The sequence below is a fragment of the Oncorhynchus clarkii genome, chromosome 2 (assembly GCF_045791955.1).
Source record: "Oncorhynchus clarkii lewisi isolate Uvic-CL-2024 chromosome 2, UVic_Ocla_1.0, whole genome shotgun sequence".
Taxonomy (NCBI): domain Eukaryota; kingdom Metazoa; phylum Chordata; class Actinopteri; order Salmoniformes; family Salmonidae; genus Oncorhynchus; species Oncorhynchus clarkii.
The window spans coordinates 49,987,734-50,008,464 of NC_092148.1; the positions used below are offsets into that span (position 1 = coordinate 49,987,734).

At 47.5% G+C, this 20,731-nt stretch overlaps 1 protein-coding gene across 10 annotated transcripts in view; it reads left to right on the forward strand.

The window, feature by feature from the left end:
* LOC139368980 (pleckstrin homology domain-containing family A member 7-like) overlaps positions 1-20,731 on the forward strand; it is a 163,663-nt gene that overhangs the window by 127,591 nt on the left and 15,341 nt on the right. For 5 of the 10 annotated variants that reach the window (XM_071108554.1, XM_071108560.1, XM_071108593.1 and 2 more), the window contains 4 exons: positions 5,654-6,220; positions 6,759-7,269; positions 7,403-7,486; positions 13,763-13,816. In XM_071108554.1, the coding sequence (XP_070964655.1) occupies positions 5,654-6,220; positions 6,759-7,269; positions 7,403-7,486; positions 13,763-13,816 (1,216 nt within the window). Of the gene's footprint in view, positions 1-5,653; positions 6,221-6,758; positions 7,270-7,402; positions 7,487-11,292; positions 11,548-13,762; positions 13,817-19,361; positions 19,446-20,731 lie in introns of all 10 variants that reach the window. The other 5 variants (XM_071108517.1, XM_071108524.1, XM_071108534.1 and 2 more) reach the window with 5 other exon arrangements.

Genomic DNA, 20,731 nt, shown 5'->3' on the forward strand with positions numbered 1-20,731 from the left:
GCAGACGGGCTGTCCGTCCGTCCGACAGGCAGAGACAGACGCAGACGGGCTGTCCGTCCGTCCGACAGGCAGAGGCAGACGCAGACGGGCTGTCCGTCCGTCCGACAGGCAGAGACAGACGCAGACGGGCTGTCCATCCGTCCGACAGGCAGAGACAGACGCAGACGTGCTGTCCATCCGTCCGTCCGACAGGCAGAGACAGACGCAGACGTGCTGTCCATCCGTCCGACAGGCAGAGACAGACGCAGACGTGCTGTCCATCCGTCCGTCCGACAGGCAGAGACAGACGCAGACGGGCTGTCCATCCGTCCGTCCGACAGGCAGAGACAGACGCAGACGGGCTGTCCATCCGTCCGTCCGACAGGCAGAGAGAGACGCAGACGGGCTGTCCATCCGTCCGACAGGCAGAGACAGACGCAGATGGGCTGTCCATCCGTCCGACAGGCAGAGACAGACGCAGATGGGCTGTCCATCCGTCCGTCCGACAGGCAGAGACAGACGCAGACGGGCTGTCCATCCGTCTGTCCGACAGGCAGAGACAGACGCAGACGGGCTGTCCATCCGTCTGTCCGACAGGCAGAGACAGACGCAGACGGGCTGTCCATCCGTCCGTCCGTCAGGCAGAGACAGACGCAGACGGGCTGTCCATCCGTCCGACAGGCAGAGACAGACGCAGACGGGCTGTCCATCCGTCCGTCCGACAGGCAGAGACAGACGCAGACGGGCTGTCCATCCGTCCGTCCGACAGGCAGAGACAGACGCAGACGGGCTGTCCATCCGTCCGTCCGACAGGCAGAGACAGACGCAGACGGGCTGTCCGTCCGACAGGCAGAGACAGACGCAGACGGGCTGTCCATCCGTCCGTCCGACAGGCAGAGACAGACGCAGACGGGCTGTCCATCCGTCCGACAGGCAGAGACAGACGCAGACGGGCTGTCCGTCCGTCCGACAGGCAGAGACAGACACAGACGGGCTGTCCGTCCGTCCGACAGGCAGAGACAGACAGACGGGCTGTCCGTCCGTCCGACAGGCAGAGACAGACACAGACGGGCTGTCCGTCCGTCCGACAGGCAGAGACAGACACAGACGGGCTGTCCGTCCGTCCGACAGGCAGAGACAGACACAGACGGGCTGTCCGTCCGTCCGACAGGCAGAGACAGACACAGACGGGCTGTCCGTCCGTCCGACAGGCAGAGACAGACACAGACGGGCTGTCCGTCCGTCCGACAGGCAGAGACAGACACAGACGGGCTGTCCGTCCGTCCGACAGGCAGAGACAGACACAGACGGGCTGTCCGTCCGTCCGACAGGCAGAGACCGACACGGACGGGCCGTCCGTCCGACAGGCAGAGACCGACACGGACGGGCCGTCCGTCCGACAGGCAGAGACCGACACGGACGGGCCGTCCGTCCGACAGGCAGAGACAGACACAGACGGGCTGTCCGTCCGACAGGCAGAGACAGACACAGACGGACAGGCGGATGAATACGGGCAGGTGGACAAGGACAAACACGGACGGACAGACAGTCACTCCGGACAAACAGTTATTGTGCTGACATTACTTCCAGACGCAATTTGAAACTCGGTAGTGAGTGTTGCAACTGAGGACAGATGATTTTTATGTGCTTAAGCACTCCGCGGTCCCATTCTGTGAGCTTGTGTGGCCTACCACTTCGTTCTGATGCTCCTATACGTTTCCACTTCACAATAACACCACTTACAGTTGACTGGGGCAGCTCTAGCAGGGCAGAAATTTGACTAGCTGATTTTTTGGATAGGTGACATCCTGAAATATCCAAATCCACTAATTTGAAGGGGTGTCCACATACTTTTGCATATATACTTTATATGTGAAAACTTGTATTATGGGGAATGAACCTCGTAATAAAATGTGTCATGCGATATTGGCACACTACACGTGTGACAGACCAAGCCGAACAAAAGTGAACCTTCAATTTGGAGGTTTCAAATGTCCCTCAAGGGCCAAGTTGACCTATTTTATGAAGTGCCATTGGTTGGTGGATTTAAAGTCTTAAGATCTTTGATAGGCCGATGCAGAAGTTGTTAGCGGAAATAATCTCTGCCAGCTGGTGCTGTTAGCATAGTGTGCCAGGTTATCTCATGGGAACAGCTAACATGTAGCATTGTATCACGTGCGACTTCGTCAATGATGATGCAGATTTTGAGACAGTTTAAGTTTAAACTTGTTTTAATGTTTCCAAGTATGAACCCAATATGTTTGCATTAATTCTGTGTATATCTTAGGTATTTTATGTCCCAATATTTATCACATTTTGCCCCTAGTTTTCCACCCGCGTCTGTCTGTCTGCCCAGACAGACGGACAGGCAGTTGGATACGGACAGACACACACACACACGGGCGGACGGACGGAGACAGAGACAGACAAGAATGATAGTGAAAGAGAGTGTGTGAGAGAGAGCGAGGCAGTGTGTATCAGACAGAGATTGATGAGGCCCAGGTAGCGGTGGTGTTGTGTAGGAGTCCGATTCCCTGTCAGACCAGGTGGGTCTACACACATAGCAGGCGTGTGACAGGTCGCTTCACTACGCTACAGGAACGAACAGAGACCGAGACCTCCATGTTCACAACAAGCTGTGCCTGCTGTCGAGACGAGGGCATCTCATTTAGTGGAACTGTGGTCAGAGGCTTTGTGTCCGTTGAAAACAAGGGGCCAAATGTGATAAATATTGGGATATAAAATATATAAGATATACACAGAATTAATGCAAACATATTGGGTTCATACTTGGAAACATTAAAACAAGTTTAAACTTAAACTGTCTCAAAATCGTTGACGAAGTTGCACTGCTACATGTTAGCTGTTCTCATGAGATAGCCTGGCACACTATGCTAACAGCACCAGCTGGCAAAGATTATTTCCGCTAACAAATTCTGCATCGGCCTATCAAAGATCTTAGACTTTAAATCCACCAACCAATGGCACTTCATAAAATAGGTCAACTTGGCTACCAGAGGGATATTTGAAACCTCTAAATTGAAGGTTTACTTTTGTTCGGCTTGGTCTGTCACACGTGTAGTGTGCCAATATTGCATGGCACATTCTTTACTAGGCTACTAGCTACTAATGCTAAAAAGACACGTTTTCAGTATATATGCAAAAGTATGTGGACACATCTTCAAATTAGTGGATTCGGCTATTTCAGCCACACCGGCTGCTGACAGAAGTATACAATTGAGTACACAGCCATGCAATCTCCATAGACAAACTTTGGCAGTAGAATGGCCTTACTGAAGAGCTCAGTGACTTTCAATGTGGCACTCTCATAGGATGCCACCTTTCCAACAAGTCAGTTAGTCCAATATCTGCCCTGCTAGAGCTGCCCTGGTCAACTGTAAGTGCTGTTATTCTGAAGTGGAAACACCTAGGAGCATCAGAACGAAGTGGTAGGAGACACAAGCTCACAGAATGGGACCGCCGAGTGCTGAAGCACATAAAAATTATCTGTCCACAGTTGCAAGACTCACTACCGAGTTCCAAATTGCGTCTGGAAGCAACGTCAGCCCAATAACTGTTTTTTCGGGAGCTTCATAAAATGGGTTTCCGTGGTCGAGCAGTCGCACACAAGCCTAAGATCACCATGCGCAATGCCAAGCGTTGGCTGGAGTAAAGCTTGCCACCATTGGACTCTGGAGCAGTGGCAACGCATTCCCTGGAGTGATAAATCAGACTTCACCATCTGGCAGTCTGACGGACAAATCTGGGTTTGGCAGATGCCAGGAGTCAGCTATCTACCCGAATGCATAGTGCCAACTGTAAAGTTTGGTGGAGGAGGAATAATGGTCTGGGGCTGTTTTTCATGATTCAGCCTAGGCCCCTTAGTTCCAGTGAAGGGAGATCTTAATGCTACAGTATACAATGGCATTCTAGACAATTTTGTGCTTCCAACTTTGTGGCAACAGTTTGGGGAAGGCCTTTTCCTGATTCAGCATAGATAAAGGAGCTCTATACAATGTTTAAGTTTATCGTACAGTGTGGATTTTTATTTTTTTTCCCCCGTTGATGGGCCTTCTGGTCTTTTCATATAGCTGTCATGTTCCTCCATTATCATCACGGTCAGATGGGGTATACGGGTAAGGCAGTTGACTGAATCTTCGGGGTACAGTAACCGTGGGTTTGAGGCCCCCCTCGCGTCAAGCGTTTCTGTTAATTAAGGAGAAAGAAAGGTTCACTGCTGGTCTTCGATGCTCGACTTTATATAATGGATATAAAACGTTGTACATGTACGTTTAGCCTACAAAACAAATGAAGTGTTTGTTACTGCCATCTGAATGCACAATTCAAATAACAGTAACATTATGCTGTTCTATTCGGTGTGCTAGGCCCATGTCGAATACTAAATAATCATTAAGCGATCTTGTGAGACATTTGATTCAGCTTTGATGGAACCTTCCCTGAACAGGCACCGTTCTGAGAGGTGGCGGAGCGTCGCTCCGGGAACATTACAGCCCTGTAGACTTTGTGTTGGTCTGCAAGAGACACTCCCATGAAGCTCCTCATTAAAGAGATTTCTCACCTTCGTTTGCAATGGTTTTGATTTCCCTTCGAAACAGACTATCGCAGCAAATGTACTTCAACATTTCAAAGTTTTTCACTTCTGTTAAGGACGCTTTCATGGCGAGGTGTTCAGTCACATCCAACTGCATCAACATTTGGATTTGGCAGATGCAAGTGTTTGTCCCAGGAAATAATCATGTCCAGCTGGTCTTGTTGTCATAAGGCTAAGTGTGCCAGGTTTTCGGGATGGGAAAAGCTAACATGTAGCGTACTATGTCAATGATTTTCATTTTAATGTTTAGAAGTATGGACCCATCAGATTGAGCCATGCCACTTCATGACCCCACTGTATGCTGCATACTGTACGTACGTGTGTGTGTGTGTGGGTGGATGTGTGTGGGTGGATGTGTGTGGGTGGATGTGTGTGGGTGGATGTGTGTGTGTGGGTGGATGTGTGTGGGTGGATGTGTGTGTGTGTGTGTGTGTGTGGGATGTGTGTGTGTGTGTGCGGGATGTGTGTTATAGCCAACCAATTCACTGTGGCTCTTATGACTAAACGGTCCTGGAGCGCTGTATTTGATGAATGAGAAGCTCATATCATCGGAGGGAAATGATTGTGTCCATCGTCGCAAGTATGACTGCTCATTCCCGCCAGTACATTAGACACCCTGAGCTATTTTTAGTGGCTGTCAGCCTGAGAGACCTGGGAGGCTAGGCTACGCTAATTGCTAACGCTAAGTAGCCCAGTTCTCTCTTCATTTAGATGGAATTAGCCCCGACTTCCCCTTTCCCTAGCTATGTTCCTATATCCTATTTTGACGGGCCCTTCATTCACGTTAGGCTATGCTAATGTTAACACCTCACTTGGTTGCGATTGGCGATATGAAGGGATGAAATAATGATTCTCTAGTAAATTACAAAAAGTAACATCTAACATTAACTCCTGTGAGAGGTTAGAGGTATGAAAAATGTGGAAACAAAATAAGTGGGAAAGTTACTGGGAATTTTGCAACCCTAGTTACTGTCCTGATACAATAGCAAATGTCAATAATTCTGTTGTTCCTATGTGTTGAAACAGAGAGTCAAACCATCTCCCGTTCTGTTCCTCTCCTAGACCATCGGAAACATCGGAGAAATCGGAAATGCCCAACACGTCGGAACGCAAGGGGGTCCCCCAAACCAACCACGTCAACAACTACACAAAGACCTCACGCGAACCCCGAGCCGACCCCCATCTCCATAGCGATGGAGTGGTCCTCGAACCTGCCGATATCCGAGAAACCGAGGAGCCCCGTAGCTTCCGGAACGACACACTCAATCTCATCACTTCCAAGATTCCTTCCCTCGGCGGCGGAAGCGTGGAAATTGAAATGGACGCCGTCCCTCCTAACAGTCTCCCTCCCCTTCCCTCCCTAACTCCTGACTCCGCCTCCGCACCCACATCCGCGCCCCCCTCCAGGGTGCCATCGCGCGCCCCGTCGCGCGGCGCCTTCACCCTGCCCCCCGGGGCCTGTCTGAGGAACGGGACACCCACTCCGGAACCCAACGGGATGGGGACGGGGACGTACCAGAGGGCCACGCTGACGCCCCAGGTGGTTGACAGTCAAAGGCAGGTGCAGAGGAGGAGCGCCCTGGAGCAGGTGGAGCACTGGGTCAAGGTGCAGAAGGCCGAGCACAAAGGGTAAAGGTCACGGTTCACAGGTCACACCACCACTCGTCTAGGTGTTTATCACTGTGCATTCAAATGGTATTTAATTACAAACACATAGACACTCATATCTTGAGTTCAAACACATTGGCCTACTCTTATAAGCATTTCGTTAGACAATGAGTACCATATGTATCCCGTACATGCTCTATTACTAATAAAACTTTACACGTGCACAGCATGAGCATTCACACTCGCATATGTTTATTGTGATGCATATTCAAACACATACTTTATCATACACACACATTCTACTAGGTAAGCGGTTTCAGTGTTTAGGTATGGTTGATATACTGCAAGTACATTATGGGGGTCATAGCCAACATCTCCCTCTAGTGGGGTTCTTGGAATAATGTACGCATAGAGTCGCTCAAAACATTAAGGTTTACGTTCAGCACAATACTCCGACCCTGCTAAGCCAGTCAAATGTATATCGGCAACACAATGATACAAAGTTCACAGCCTTGCTTTTGTCTGACCTCCGGCCTCTTCCCTGTTCTCTCTCCCATAGCCCCCCCTCAAGAGGGGGCACCCTCCCCCGTCACAGCCCCCCGACCGCCGCGCGCCAAGGGGAGTACAAATACGCACAGGACCGCCTCAGCCACTTCCGACTCGGACCCTCAGACCCCCAGGGTACCGGCGCCAGGGACGGGGGTGGCATCGGTGGGCCTGGCACCGTGTGGCAGCTCTACGAGTGGCAGCAGCGCCACCAGTTCCGCCACGGCAGTCCCACTGCCCCCCTCTACACACCTGCCCCGGACTACCCCTTCGGGCCCAGGCCCCCCTCCACGGTGCCCCCCTCGGCCCCGCGATCCAGTTCGGAGGTTCCCCGCTGTGTGTCGGTGCCCCCAGACCCCTCCGATATCCTCCCACCGGGCCCCCAGAGCTCCAGGGCCCTTTCCCCGCCACGGAGGCCCCACACACCCGCTAACCGGGTGGTGGTAATGCCCCAGGGGGGGAGAGATGCACTGGACATGCCGGTGGCTGGGTCCCCACGAAGAGCCAAGTCTCAACTATTCAAGGTAAGACGAAGGGGAATGAAACTTTTGAATGTTTCATAGCAGGTTTATTAAATTTTTCGGACAGTATTTTTGCGGAGGTAATAATGTCAGATTAAGACTGTTAACTGCAGTGTGTGTGGGTTGTGTTTGCCAGGCTGCCACCATCGAGAGAAGGTCCATGCCTCCCTCCAACTACATCACACACACGGTCAGCGCGCCCAGCCTTCACGGGAAAACGGTATGGAGTCACGCACCCAGTCACAACCCAAGCATGTTGTATTAGATGCCGACATAAAGTCAAAGATCCAGTGTTTCTTGAATAACCTGGACACTTTCCAATTAGCTTAATTTACAGTACTTCTTTACAAGGATGGGATGAGAATCAGCAACATTCTGCTCCATACACATTTCAGGTTTCCGATATACACTGAACAAAAATATAAACACAACATGTAACAATTTCAAAGATTTTACTGAGATACAGTTCATATAAGGAAATCAGTCCATTTGAAATGAATTCATTAGGCCCTAATCTATGGATTTCACATGACTGGGACTACAGATACAGTGCATTTGGAAAGTATTCAGACCCCTTGACTTTCTCCACATTTTGTTACATTACAGCCTTATTCTAAAATGTATTAAATTGTTTGTTTTTTCGCTCATCAATCTACAAACCATACCCCATAATAACTAAGAGAAATTTCTGTATTAAAAATAAAAAACTGAAATATCACATTTACATAAGTATTCAGACCATTTACTCCGTTTGAAACGCCTTTGGCAGTGATTACAGCCTTGAGTCTTCTTGGGTATGACGCTACAAGCTTGGCACACCTGTATTTGGGGAGTTTCTCACATTATTCTCTGCAGATCCTCTCAAGCTCTGTCAGGTTGGATGGGGAGCATCGTTGCACAGATATTTTCAGGTCTCTCCAGAGATGTTTGATCAGGTTCAAGTCCGGGCTCTGGCTGGGCCACTCAAGGAGATTGAGACTTGTCCCAAAGTCACTGCTGCATTGTCTTGGCTGTGTGCTTCGGGTCGTTGTTCTGTTGGAAGGTGAACCTTTGCCCCAGTCTGAGGTCCTATGCGCTCTGGAGCAAGTTTTCATCAAGGATCTCTCTGTACCTTGCTCTGCTCATCTTTCCCTCGATTCTGACTAGTCTCCCAGAATCTGTTGCTGAAAAACATTGCCACAGCATGAAGCTGCCACCACCATGCTTCACTGTAGGGATGGGGGCAGGTTTCCTCCAAATGTGACACTTGGCATTCAGGCCAAAGAGTTCAATCTTGGTTTCATCAGACCAGAGAATCATGTTTCTCATGGTCTGAGAGTCCTTTAGGTGCCTTTTGGCAAACTTCAAGCTTGCTGTCTCATGGGCCTTTTACTGAGGAGTGGCTTCCGTCTGGCCACTCTACCATAAAGGCCTGATTGGTGGAGTGCTGCAGAGATGGTTGTCCTTCTGGAAGGTTCTCCTGGTCACTCTTCTTGGTCACCTCCCTGACTAAGGGCCCTTCTCCCTCGATTGCTCAGTTTGGCTTGGAGACTAGTCAACTCCCCAAATTCAGGTGTGCCAAGCTTGTAGCGTCATACCCAAGAAGACTCAAGGCTGTAATCACTGCCAAAGGTGTGGCCAGCTCAAGGAAGAGTCTTGGTGGTTCCAAACTTCTTCCATTTAAGAATGATGGAGGCCACTGTGTTCTTGGGGACCTTCAATGCTGCAGACATTTTTTGGTGCCCTTCCCCAGATCTGTGCCTAGACACAATCCTGTCTCTAGGCTCTACAGACAATTCCTTCGACCTCATGTCTTGGTTTTTGCTCTGACATGCTCTGTCAACTGTGGGACCTTATATAGACAGGTGTGTCTTTCCAAATCATGTCCAATCAATTGAATTTACCACAGGTGGACTCCAATCAAGTTGTAGAAACATCTCAAGGATGATCAATGGAAACAGGATGCACCTGAGCTGAATTTTGAGTCTCATAGCAAAGGATCTGAATACGTATGTAAATAAGGTATTTCTGTTTAAAAATGTTTTATAAAATAGCAAAAATGTTTTCGCTTTGTCATTATGTGGTATTGTGTATAGATTTTGAGGAAAAACATTAATTTAATATATTTTAGAATAAGGCTGTAACGTAACAAAATTGGTTAAAAGTCAGTACCTTAAAAAAAATAGATAGGGGCGTGGATCAGAAATCCAGTTAGTATCTGGTGTGACCTCCATTTGCGTCATGTTGCACGACACATCTCCTTCGCATAGAGTTGATCAGGCTGATTGGGGCCTGTGGAATATTGTCCCACTCCTCTTCAATGGCTGTGCGAAGTTACTGGATATTGTTGGGAACTGGAACACGCTGTTGTACACTTCGATCCAGAGCACCCCAAACAAGCTCAATGGGTGGCCATGTCTGGTGAGTATGCAGGCCATGGAAGAACTGGGACATTTTCATCTTCCAGTAATTATGTACAGTGTCTTGCGACATGGGGCTGTGCATTATCATGCTGAAACATGAGGTGATGGCGATGGATGAATGACACGACAATGGGCCTCCAGGATCTCGTCACAGTATCTCTGCTTTTAAATTGCCATCAATAAAATGCAATTGTGTTCGTTGTCTATAGCTTTTGCCTGCCCATAACATAATCCCACTGCCACGATGGGGCACTCTGTTCACAATTTTGACATCAGCAAAGTGCTCGCCAACACAACGCCTTCTGCCCAGTGCAATTGAAACTGGGATCCATCCGTGAAGATCACACACTTCTCTAGCGTTCCAGTGGCCATCTGAAGTCGGTTAGGATGCTGAACTGCAGTCAGGTCAAGCCCCTGCTGAGGACGACGAGCACGCAGATGAGCTTACCTGAGACTGTTTGACAGTTTGTGCAGACATTCTTTGGTTGTGCAAACCCATAGTTTCATCAGCTGCCCGGATGGCTGGTCTCAAACGATCCCGCAGGTAAAGAAGCCAGATGTGGAGTTCCTGGGCTTGCGTGGTTACACATGGTCTACGGTTGTGAGGACGTAATGCCAAATTTTCTAAAACTACGTTGGAGGCGGCTTATGCTAGAGAAATTCACAATTCAATTTTCTGGGGAAAAGTTCTGGAGGACATTCTGGCAGTCAGCATGCCAATTACTCGCTCCCTCAACTTGAGACATCTGTGGCATTGTGTTGTGTGACAAAACGGCACATTTTAATGGCCCTTTTTTTGTCCCCAGCCCAAGGTGCACCTGTGTAATGAGCATGCTGTTGAATCAGCTTTTTGATATGCCACACCTGTCAGGTGGATGGATTATCTTGGCAAATGAGAAATGCTCACTAACAGGGATGTAAACACATTTTTGCACAACATTTGAGAGAAATAAGCTTTTTTGCATATGGAACATTTCTAGGATCTTTTATTTCAGCTCTTGAAACATGGAACCAACACTTTACATGTTGCGTTATTTTTTTGTTCAGTGTAGATACAGATATTTGAATGGCTGCCGTGTTGGTATCAAAAGTTCCAAGACAAGAAAACACTTGGAAATTGGATTGCGTCCTAATCTGTAAAATGTCAAAACAACTGGAAGCACATGTTTTTTTGTCATGTTATTGACACAAGTGTTACTTTAGCCACCACTCCTGTACCCTTTTACTAGCTAACTAGCTCTAAATAACTTTAGCTAGTTAAATAATTAAATAACCTGGCTAACTGTGGGGCGAAACATTTTAGCTAGTTAGCTACTGTACAGCTTTCTTTGCTAGCAAGCGTAACACTGCCTCCAAAACTGGTGTCTCCACTACTATTTACAGTTAGACTTTTGTGATGTCTCCACTTTCCCTAGCGTTCCAGTAAGATTTCTTTGTTTGAATGTAAATGGCATTGAACATTTGGTGCTAACATGACCGACAGTTCAACCTAACTATATAGATTCTATACAGCTCTGAGTATCTTTGCTAACCGTTGAGCGCTCTGTCTGTGTTGGGGTGTTGAGTTAATTCCCCCATTTCCTCCCGTTCTCCCCCGAGGGACACACTACTGTTACACACGCAGCCTGAGGAGCTCACCCTCCTGCTCATTCAGCTCCGGAGGCATCAGGCAAAGATGGCCGCCGCTCGCCACCACACGCTAACCCAGCTGCAGCACTTCAACTACAGCCCTTCTGGCCCCCACTTCCTCACCACCAAAAACAACCCTCTCTTCTCCTCCGGCCCTTCTTATCTGGGGCCCTTCCTAGGCCCCATGGGCCACGGCAGCAGCAGCCAGGTGGGGGCCCCCAGTGCGCCTGGTCGTCTTTACCCCACCAATGTGAGCTCAACCTGGGCATGGCTGTTTGTGAGCGTTGGCCTGTGCTGGCTGCCCCCCCCCCCCCCCCTCCATAGTCCCTTTCTATGCTTTTTAATTTGTTTCATTATTATAGTGTCTTGCATCTTCAAGATGCCCAGCCCAAATGAGCTTATAAAACACTGTATCCACAGTAGCAAAGAAATGAATCATTCAATCAGAAATTACACTCATTCATCTACGATGCCTTGCAAAAGTATTCAGACCCTTTAGGTTTCTTCACATTTTATTGTGTTACAAAGTGGGATCAAAATTGAATTTTAATTTTTTTTTTGTTAATTAACAATCGATTCAAAATAGTCTAATGTCACAGTGCAAGAAAAAGTATTTTAAATATTAATAGAAATGAAATAACTAAAGTATAGTGTTTGCATAAGTATACAGCTCCCTGAGTCAACACATGTTAGAAACACCTTTTGGCGTCGGTTACAGCTGTGATTCTTTTTTTGGGTAAGTCTATAAGAGCTTTGCACACCTGGATTGTGCAATATTTGCCCATTTATTCTTTTAAAAATTCCTCAAACTCTGTTAAGATGTTCTGGGATCATCTTGCCATAGATTTCCAAGCAGATTTAAGTCAAAACTGTAATTTGGCTACTCAGGGAAATCCACTGTCTTCTTGGTAAGCCACTCCAGTGTAGATTTGGCCTTGTGTTTGTAGGTTGTAAAGAAGACTAAAGCAGGTTTTCCTCTAGGATTTCGCCTGTGCTTAGCTCCATTCTGTTTCCTTTTATCCTGGAAAAACTCCCCAGTATTTGCTGATGTCAAGCATACCCATACCATGATGCAGCCACCACCATGCTTGAACATAAGGAGATAGTTACTCCGATGTGTTGGATTTGCCCCAAAACATAAGGCTTTGCATTTAGGCCAAAAAGTGTGTTCCTTTGCTGTGTTTTTTTTTTCAGTATTACTTTAGTGCCTTTGTGTACAAGATGCATGTTTTTGGCATTTTCATTCTGTATATTTCTGTTCTTCATTCCACGCTGTCATTTAGGTAATCATTGTGGAATCCCTTCAATGTTGTTGTTCCATCCTCAGTTTTCTACCATCTCAGACATTGAACTGTGTAACTTGTTTTAAAATCACCGTTGTCCTGATGGTAACATCCCTGAGCAGTTTCATTCCTGTCCTGCAGCTCAGTTCAGAATGACGGCCGTGGCTCTGATGTGTCTGGGTGGTTTTAATATACAGTATAATCCACAGCATAATGAATAACTTAATGTCTGATTTTGTTATTGTTACCCAATCTACCAATCAGCGCCCTTCTTTATGAGGCTTTCGAAAAGCTCCCTGGTCGTTTGTAGTTGAATGTGCGCTTGAAATTCAAAACTTGACTGAGGAATCTTACAGATGTTGTCTGTATGGGGGACAGAGGAGGACTTAGTTATTCAAAAATCATGTCCACCGTTATTAGTCTATCTAACTTATGTGATTTGTTCAGCCAAATTTGACTCCTGATCTAATTTAGGCTGAATACTTATGCAACGACTATATTTTGGTTAGTGTTTTATTTTTTAAGTTTGTTTGGCTGAGATGTTGCTAGTTGGCTTCAAAGTGGCGCCGTTTTTGGGCTTGTGATCTTGGAGCGGCTGCTTGTAGTGTGCTTCCATTTTGTATGTGCACGTCTTGCCTCTCTGGGGTTATAACATCGAGAAGCTCATAATAAATTAAATGTGCCAATACGTACAGTTTTTCTCTCTGTGTGAGTGTGTGTGTGAGTGAGTGGGTGTGTGAGTGGGTGTGTGAGTGAGTGTGTGTGTGTGTGAGTGTGTGTGCGCGGGTGCGTGCGTGCTTTGGATGACAACATGAACGTTTTCCCCATTTTGATATTTTACTCATCTTATAACGAGCCTAACGGATGGCAATCATCCAAAAGCATATTCTTGACATTAGGCTTACAATCATCTCACCCTTAATTCCTAATCCATTATGGATCATTATAGATGATTATAGTAGAACGGGGTAATTATTATAACACATCATGGTAGATTTGCCGTTAATGAGTAGCGCCATATAATCATATGTATTATCAGTGACTCATTCGGCAACTAATATCCACTATACAGTTAGATCTATAATATGGAAGCGTATACCTGTCAAAATCCTGTGGGCTTCCATACTGTAATGTCGTAAAGCTTTGATTTGACTCTTCTTTATCTCTCCACTCTGCCCGAAGGTTGACGATACGTACATGCAACTGAAGAAAGACCTGGAGTATCTAGACTTGAAGGTGGGAACCCTCTCTCTCTCTCTCTCTGTCTCTCAGGCCTACTCAAATAGAGTAGGGTGAAGTTGCCCCTAGGCACTGATCTTGGATCTGTTTTACATTTTTCCCCCCTACAAATGGTTAAGGTTAGGATTGGTGGAGGGGAAGCCGATCATGGATCTGTACCTAGGGGAAACATCACCCTGGAGCCAGTCCTAATGCCTGGTCAAAGCTCTCTAACATTAACACACTCCCCTCACTACACGCTGGATGACCAACACACACCCTGCATCTCAGAGTAGAGCTGGGAACGACACGGCATAAATGGGGATGAACAAAACGCCAAACTTGGTAAAAGAACAAAGCGCACGGGATGTTTTAAAGAAATGTATGCGTGAATAAGTGTAAGAGGTAGCTGGTCCCAGTACAGGCAGCGTGGTCCCCTGGTCTTCTGGTCCCAGCACAGGCAGCGTGGTCTTCTGGTCCCAGTACAGGCAGCGTGGTCCCCTGGTCTTCTGGTCCCAGCACAGGCAGCGTGGTCCCCTGGTCTTCTGGTCCCAGTGATGCTTAGCGGGGGGAAGACACACATGTACTGCCAGTTTATTGATATTTTGGCTCTATATAACACTCTGAGTGTACAAAACATTAGGAACACCTTCCTATTATTGAGTTGCACCCCCTTTTGCCCTCAGAACAGCCTCAATTTGTTGGGGGCATGGACTCTACAAGGCGTCAAGCGTTCCACAGGGATGCTGGCTCATTTTGACGACAATGCTTTCCATAGTTGTATCAAGTTGGCTGGATGTCCTTTGGGTGGTGGACCATTCTTGACACAGCGTTGCAGTTCTTTACACAAGCTGGTGCGCCTGACACCGACTGCCATACCCCATTTAAAGGCACTTAAATATTACACATTCACCCTTTGAATGGCGCACAGACACAATCCATGTCTCAATTGTGTCAAGGCTTTGAAATCCTTATTTAACCTGTCTCCTCCGCTTCATCTAGACTGATTTGAAGTGGATTTAACAAATGACATCAATAAGTGATCATATCTTTCACTTGGTCAGTCTATGCCATAGAAAGAGCAGGCGTTCTTAATGTTTTGTGTACTCAGTGTACGCTGGAGCTGCTTACCAAGACAACATTGGATTTCCTGAGTGGTCTAGTTACAGTTTTGGCTTAAATCGCTGTCTACCATTGATCAACAACCAACTTGACAGAGCTTGAGGAATTTTATTGTAAAATTCAGGTGTGCAAAGCTCTTAGAGACTTACCCAGAAAGCTGTAATCACTGCCGAAGGTGATTCGCTGCCGCCGAAGGTGATTCGCTGCCGCCGAAGGTGATTCGCTGCCGCCGAAGGTGATTCGCTGCCGCCGAAGGTGAATCGCTCCCGCCGAAGGTGAATCGCTCCCGCCGAAGGTGAATCGCTGCCGCCGAAGGTGAATCGCTGCCGCCGAAGGTGAATCGCTGCCGCCGAAGGTGAATCGCTGCCGCCGAAGGTGATTCGCTGCCGCCGAAGGTGATTCGCTGCCGCCGAAGGTGATTCGCTGCCGCCGAAGGTGATTCGCTGCCGCCGAAGGTGATTCGCTGCCGCCGAAGGTGAATCTAACATGTTGACTCAGGGGTGTGAATAATTATGTAAATATGATATTTCTGAATTTATTTTTCAATCAATTAACTACAATTTCTTCAAAACATGTTTTCACTTTGTCATTATGGGGTATTGTGTGTAGATGGTTAAAAAAGATAAATTTCAGGTTGTAACAACAAAATGGGGAATGAAGGCACTGTACATACAGTGCATTCGGAAAGTATTCAGACCCCTTCCCCTTTTTCCACATTTTGTTACGTTACAGCCTTATTCTAAAATGTATTAAATAATTTTCTTCCCCTCGTCAATCTACACACAATACCACATAATGACAACGCGAAAACGGGTTTAAATTTGAGCAAATTTCTCAAATATAAAAAGAAGTACCTTATTTACAAAAGTACACTGCTCAAAAAAATAAAGGGAACACTTAAACAACACAATGCAACTCCAAGTCAATCACACTTCTGTGAAATCAAACTGTCCACTTAGGAAGCAACACTGATTGACAATAAATTTCACATGCTGTTGTGTAAATGGAATAGACAACAGGTGGAAATTATAGGCAATTAGCAAGACACCCCCAATAAAGGAGTGGTTCTGCAGGGGGTGACCACAGACCACTTCTCATTTCCTATGCTTCCTGGCTGATGTTTTGGTCACTTTTGAATGCTGGCGGTGCTTTCACTCTAGTGGTAGCATGAGACGGAGTCTACAACCCACACAAGTGGCTCAGGTAGTGCAGCTCATCCAGGATGGCACATCAATGCGAGCTGTGGCAAGAAGGTTTGCTGTGTCTGTCAGCGTAGTGTCCAGAGCATGGAGGCGCTACCAGGAGACAGGCCAGTACATCAGAAGACGTGGAGGAGGCCGTAGGAGGGCAACAACCCAGCAGCAGGACCGCTACTTCCGCCTTTGTGCAAGGAGGAGCAGGAGGAGCACTGCTAGAGCCCAGCAAAATGACCTCCAGCAGGCAACAAATATGCATGTGTCTGCTCAAATGGTCAGAAACAAACTCCATGAGGGTGGTATGAGGGCCCGACGCCCACAGGTGGGGGTTGTGCCTTACAGCCCAACACCGTGCAGGATGTTTGGCATTTGCCAGAGAACACCAAGATTGGCACATTCGCCACTGGCACCCTGTGCTCTTCACAGATGAAAGCAGGTTCACACTGAGCACATGTGACAGAGTCTGGAGACGCCGTGGAGAGCGTTCTGCTGCCTGCAACATCCTCCAGCATGACCGGTTTGGCGGTGGGTCAGTCATGGTGAGGGGTGGCATTTCTTTGGGGGGCCGCACAGCCCTCCATGTGCTCGCCAGAGGTAGCCTGACTGCCATTAGGTACCGAGATGAGATCCTCAGACCCCTTGTGAGACTATATGCTGGTGCGGTTGGCCCTGGGTTCCTCCTAATGCAAGACAATGCTAGACCTCATGTGACTGGAGTGTGTCAGCAGTTCCTGCAAGAGGAAGGCATTGATGCTATGGACTGGCCCGCCCGTTCCCCAGACCTGAATCCAATTGAGCACATCTGGGACATCATGTCTCGCTCCATCCACCACAGACTGTCCAGGAGTTGGCGGATGCTTTAGTCCAGGTCTGGGAGGAGATCCCCCAGGAGACCATCTGCCACCTCATCAGGAGCATGCCCATGCATTGTAGGTAGGTCATACAGGCACGTGGAGGCCACACACACCACTGAGCCTATTTTTTTACTTGTTTTAACGACATTACATCAAAGTTGGATCAGCCTGTAGTGTGGTTTTCCACTTTAATTTTGAGTGTGACTCCAAATCCAGACCTCCATGGGTTGATCAATTTGATTTCCATTGATCATTTTTGTGCTATTTTGTTGTCAGCACATTCAACTATGTAAAGAAAAAAGTATTTCATAAGAATATTTCATTCATTAAGATCTAGGATGTGTTATTTTAGTGTTCCCTTTATTTTTTTTGAGCAGTGTATTTAGACCCTTTGCTATGAGACTTGAAATTGAGCTCCGGTGCATCCTGTTTCCATTGATCATCCTTGAGATGTTTCTATAACTTGATTGCAGTGCACCTGTCTATATAATGTCCCACAGTTGACAGTGCATGCGAGAGCAAAAACTAAGCCATGAGGTCGAAGGAATTGTCCGTAGAGCTTAGAGACAGAATTTTGTTGAGTCACAGATCTGCGGAAGGGTACCAAAACATTTCTGCATTATTGAAGATCCCCAAGAACACAGTGGCCTCTTTCATTCTTAAATGGAAGAAGTTTGGAACCACCAAGACGATTTCTAGAGCTGGCCTCCCGGCCAAACTAAGCAAACGGTTGAGAACGTCCTTGGTTAGAAAGGTGACCAAGAACCCGATGGTCACTTTGACAGAGCTCCAGTGTTTCTCTGTGGAGATATGAGAACCTTCCAGAAGGACAACCATCTCTGCAGCACTCCACCAATCAGGCCTTTGTGTTAGAGTAGCCAGATGGAAGTCCTCAGTAAAAGACACATGACAGCCCGCATGAAGTTTGCCAAAAGGCACCTAAAAACTGACCATGAGAAACAAGATTCCTTATTCTGATAAAACCAAGATTTAACTCTTTGATCTGAATGCCAAGCGTCACGTCTGAAGGAAACCTGGCCCCATCCTTACAGTGAAGCATGGTGGTGGCAGCATCGTGCTGTGGCAATGTTTTTCAGCGGCAGGGACTGGGAGACTAGTCAGGATTGATTGAAGGATGAATGGAGCAAAGTACAGCGAGATCCTTGATGATAACCTGCTCCAGAGTGCTCAGGACCTCAGACTGGGGCAAAGGTTCACCTTCCAACAGGACAACAGCCCTAAGTACACTGCCAAGACAACGCAGGGAGTGGCTTCGGGACAAGTCTCGGAATGTCCTTGAGTGGCCCGGCCAGAGCCCGGACTTGAACCCGACATCCAACATCTCAAGAGAGACCTGAAAATAGCTGTGCAGAGGTGTTCCCGATAGAGCTTGAGAGGGTCTACAGAGAAGAATAGGAGAAACTCCCCAAATACAGGTGTGGCAAGCTTGTAGCGTCATACCCAAGAAGACTCGAGGCTGTAATCGCTGCCAAAGGTGGTTCAACAAAGTACTGAGTAAAGGGTCTGAATACTTATGTAAATTTGATATTTCAGTTTTACATTTTTAATACATTTGCAAAACTTTCTAAAAAAAACTGTATTTGCTTGGAAAAAACGATGTAATCAATTTGAGAATAAGGCTGTAACGTAACAAAATGTGGAAAAAGTCATGGGGTTTGAATACTTGTGTCATATTTGTTATTTTATTTTTGTCAATTTCGGCCAGCCAACCCAAATAAGATGGTCCGGCCTTTCTGTCATTGGCCAGATTTGCTAGATGGCCAATCCGCCCATGCACAACACCACCATAATGCTGACTCGCTACTGTTGTAAATATGACATAGGGCTTCCTGAGTGGCGCAGTGGTCTAAGGCACTGCATCGCTAGCTGTGCCACTAGAGATTCTTGGTTTCAGTCCAGGCTCTGTCGCATCCGGCCGCGACCACAATATCCCAGCGTCGTCCGGGGTAGGGGAGGGTTTGGCCGGCAGGGATGTCCCTCACCCATCGCGCTCTAGCGACTCCTGTGGCGGGCCGGGCGCAGCGCACGCTGACACGGTCGCCAGGTGCTTCCTCCGACACATTGATGTGACTGGCTTCCGGGTTAAGCCGGCATTGTGTCAAGAAGCAGTGCGGCTTGGTTGGGTCGTGTTTCGGAGGACGCACGGCACTCGCCTCTCCGTACGGGAGTTGCAGCGATGAGACAAAACTGTAACTACCAATCGGATACCACGAAATCGGTGGGAAAAAAAAGGGGTAATTTTTTTTATGTTATGTGACATAACAGTTGGTATACAAACAAGTATATTCAAATGAATGGTCAAATTGCTAACTTGCTCAGCGAATGGCAGCCATTTTGTAACAGTGGCTCTCCATCTCCTATTTGACGCAGATCAAAAGTTTAGAGCCGTTCATCCTCACGGCTCACAGTGTGCTACTGCACTGCACCGCCGGGCCTCTCGGGCCACTATGGAACGTAAGAACTGTGGACACACAGTGTGTGTGTGCGTATGTGTGCGCGTGCATGAGCGTGTATGTATACATGTTTACGAGGGAGACCATCCCATCGCTTAAAAACACTTTCTGTGTCCATGGCTGTGTGTGGGCACTGGCTTGGCATTGACCCCTCTGTAACCCCTGACTCTCGGCTCCTTTGTGATGTGATTGGTGGTCCTGGCCTGGGATGGCGCTGCAGTGTGTGTGCTGTGGTGGCTGTGGTTGGTTCGGGGGTTGAAAAGCTTGCCGGTTGCACCATCCTCCTGTTGATCTATCAAACATATCTCCTTGATATATCCCCAGTACAACACAGCATGTTTACCCTAAACCCAGTTGGTTCAGAATATACTCTAGGAATTCAAAAAAATTTATATTTGTACAAATGTATGTATTTCCAACACTGGGAGTATTGTAAGGAGTAGCCTAAGCAGTGTCTCATTCCATTTTTGTTTTAAAATTGGTTTGTTGTCCCATCTTTTTGTGATACAGGGACATGAAAATCTATGGAGATAAAAATAAATGGGCATTGTCTTGAGTGGCGTTCATGCAAAGAGCTTCTTTGTCTCTGTGTCATATAGGCTGCATTTGTCAATGGCTATTTTCTTACTTTCTCTAAGTCATCATGGTTGGTTCACGGTTGGTTTCCTCATTGTGCTTTCAGTGTAACTTTTTAGTATCATCAACAGCCAATATCCCTACCAGAACAGGGGCCAGTTTATTAGGTACACCCATCTAGTACCGGGTCGGACCCACTTTGCTTACAGAACAACTAGAATTCTTTGGGGCGTGGAAACGTTGGTCAATTGGTATCAAGGGACCTAACGTGTGCCAGGAAAACATTCCCTACACCACCGCCACCACCCTGTACCATTGACACCAGGCCATGGACTCATGCTGCTTAGCCAAATCCTGACTCTACCATCATCATGACGCAACAGGAACCGGGATTCGTCGGACCAGGCAATGTTTTCCCACTCCCCAATATTCCAGTGTTGGTGATTGGATGCCCCCTGGAACCGCTTCTTGTTTGTAGCTGATAGGGGTGGAGCCCGGCGTGGTCTTCTGCTGCAATAGCCCATCCATGACGAGGACCAACGTTCCGTGACGCCGGTCTGCACCACTGTTGTACTGCGCTGTTATTTGACCTGTTTGTGGTCCACCTGTTAGTTTCTACGATTCTTGCCATTCTCCTTCAACCTTTCATCAACGAGCTGTTTTCACCCCCGGGACTGCCGCTGGCTGGATGTTTAGTTTGTCGCACCATTC